Raw genomic sequence first — 2,712 nt, 5'->3', positions numbered from 1 at the left:
GACTGGGTGGGGACTGCACCTGAGCCCAGGGGGGTGCCCTCCAGCGGCCAAGGCGAGAGCCCCCCATTCTCACCTTCCACTGGGCGATCTGCTTCGCCGTGAAAGCTTTCTGGTTCGTGCATTCCTCTTCCAGCTGCCTCAGTTTCCTCACAGCTTCCTGGAGCTTTTTCTGGAGGAAGAAATGGAGTGACCCTTGCTGACCACATCTCCCTTCTCCCTCTGCCGGGAAGAACCTGGATGCAGTGCCCGGGGCTCTCTCTGTCCCTGTCACCCTCACCCTCCTCTCGGCTAATGGCCAGGACAGCCTGTTCGGGGACCTAGACTGAGCTGATGGAAGGCTCGGCGACACCTGCCTTTCCCCACACGCCCCCACCCCCTGGCTGTGCGTTTGCTGTGGGCCCTCTCACAGGAGAGCCCTCTCTTTTCTCAGCACTCCTACATACCGTTAATATTTTTTCATTTTTAAAAATCTATACTAATAAAAGGGTAATATGCAAATTGGTCACAATGCCATAGTCATGACTGGATATGCTAATTAGTTTTGACCTAATATGCTAACTAGTCACAACGAGTATGCAAATTGACCATCACCCCAACACAATAATAAGAGATGATATGCTAATTAGCCTTGATATGCAAATTGGTCGTGACCAGTATGAAAATTGACCATTCCTCCAACACACTAGATGGACTGCAGGGGAGGGCAATTGGGGGCAACCAGGCCTGCCTGGGAACACTTAGGTGTCAATCTGGCTGGCAGAGAAGTGGTAAGGGGGTGATCAGGCCAGCAGGCAGGCGAGTGGTTGGGAGCCAGCAGTCCTGGATTGTGAGAGGAATGCCTGACTGCCCGTTTAGGCCCCATCCCTGGGGCAGTCGGGCATCCCTCAAGGGTTCCCAGATTGGAGAGGATGCAGGCTGAGCTGAAGGAAACCCCACCCCCAATGCATATATTGTTATTATTTTCAGAGAGGGAGAGAGAGAGAGAGAGAGAAACATCATTGATGAGAGAGAATCATGGATCTGCTCCTTCCTGATCACCCCCTACTATGGAGCGAGCCACAACCTGGACGTGTGCCCCGACCAAGAATCCAATGGGGATCTCCTGGCTCCTAGGTCAATGCTCAACCACTGAGCCACGCTGGCCGGGCCACATGGTTAGTGTTTAGGCTCCTTCAGGACTCACTTCTGGGAGGGATCCCCGAGACCACCCGCACCCGGGTCCCCCTTCCCACCCTCCAGGCCATGGAGGCCGGGCAGTCCTTCCACTGGTGCGTCTTCCCTACTGGACGGCAGGCCGCCCACGAGGTGGCTCCTGGTCCCTGTGCTTTCACCCCCCCACGCGCCCCTGCACACGGCGCCGTCTCATCACATGCACCCGAGAGGCGACAAAACGTGCAGGTGCGGCCCTGGCTGGTCGGGCTCAGTGGCTAAAGCCTCATCCCGGTAACATACCAGTCAAAGGCATGAACCTCGGCTGCCGTTTCCGGGCCCTGGTCGCGGCGCCTGCAGGAGGCAACCAATAAATGTCTCTCTCAGATCAATGTTTCTCTTTCTCTATCCCCCTTCCTTCCATTCTCTCTAAAAATCAATGGAAAATATCGTCAGGTAGGATTATCAAACAAAACAAAACACCACGCATGTGTGGGTTGGAGCGCAAGGCACACTGGAGCTGGGACCAGTTCATCACGCAGCCGGGACCTGGATGAGTTTGACCGTCCGGGGAAGGTGGGGCTGGACAGGCAGGACTTGACAGGGAGGACCCACCTAAACCTTCCTGCCCCTCTCTTCCTCCCCCACCCTACCTCCTGCTGGAAGAAAGAACCACACGAGGAAAGCTAGAATTCAGGGTCCCAACCTTGGCCTCCGGGCTGGATGATGGGGGTATTGGCACCCGAGGGGGCACTGGGCTGGATGAGGGGGGTCTCGGGGTGCAGGAGGGGACACTGGGCTGGATAAGGGGGGTCTCGGGGTGCAGGAGGGGTCACTGGGCTGGATAAGGGGGTCTCGGGGCGCAGGAGGGGTCACTCACCCTGTAGCCGGGGCTCGCGTCCTTCACGAGCGCCGTGTTGTGGCCCTTGTGCCGCCCGTCACGCTCACAGCGCCAGCAGATGAGCTGGCCGTCGTCCTCGCAGAAGAGGTGCAGCCGCTCCCCGTGCTCCTGGCAGGACAGCTCCTGTTCCTGCTCCTGCTCCTGCTCCCTGAGGGCGGCGATGAGGCTGCCCAGCTGCTTGATGGGCCTCAGGCTGCCTTTCCGGAAGGGAGCCCGGCACTGGGGGCAGGAGAAAGTCTCCCTGTGTTGCTGGCTCCGCTGAGAAGAGTTCAGGCCCATGAAGCGCAGGATGCAGGCCTGGCAGTAGCTGTGGCCGCAGCTGATGCTCACGGGCTCGGCCATCAGATGCAGGCAGATGGAGCAGGTGGCCTCCTCCCGCATCTTCTTGCTGGTGGAGGCCGAGGCCATGCCTCTGCCAAAAGCTGCAATGCCGGACCCAGAGGCTCCCACAGCACTCTCAGGAGGGAGTTGCCTGGAGCGGCCACTTCCCAGGTCCTGGGCAGGATGTTCAAGTAGAAATGAAACTACCTGTGGTTGAGGGCGGAGCGATGCTGGGTTTGGGGAGGAAACCAGGAATTGGCCCTAAGCATTTGCAAGAGGCTGGGCTGGGCCCTAAGAGTTTGCACATGGCTGGGCTGGGCCTGGCAGCTGGGGGTGGGGCG

The 2,712-nt window shown here is 58.7% G+C and overlaps 2 protein-coding genes across 3 annotated transcripts in view; both read right to left on the bottom strand.

Moving 5' to 3' along the window:
* The window catches only part of LOC106725566 (E3 ubiquitin-protein ligase TRIM38-like), a 6,092-nt gene extending 3,616 nt beyond the window's left edge, over nucleotides 1-2,476 (bottom strand). The window contains exons 1-2 of the mRNA XM_014537075.1: nucleotides 2,030-2,476; nucleotides 20-169 (exon numbers count right to left, since the gene is read on the bottom strand). Of these exons, the coding sequence (XP_014392561.1) occupies nucleotides 20-169; nucleotides 2,030-2,458 (579 nt within the window). The 5' untranslated portion in view covers nucleotides 2,459-2,476. The remainder of the gene's footprint in view (nucleotides 1-19; nucleotides 170-2,029) is intronic.
* LOC102262352 (histone H4) overlaps nucleotides 1-2,712 on the bottom strand; it is a 135,124-nt gene that overhangs the window by 130,163 nt on the left and 2,249 nt on the right. The window lies entirely within an intron of this gene.

Source organism: Myotis brandtii, unplaced genomic scaffold (genome assembly GCF_000412655.1).
Source record: "Myotis brandtii unplaced genomic scaffold, ASM41265v1 scaffold1718, whole genome shotgun sequence".
NCBI lineage: Eukaryota > Metazoa > Chordata > Mammalia > Chiroptera > Vespertilionidae > Myotis > Myotis brandtii.
Note: the sequence above shows the minus strand (reverse complement) of the source record. Positions and strands in the feature narration are given on the sequence as shown.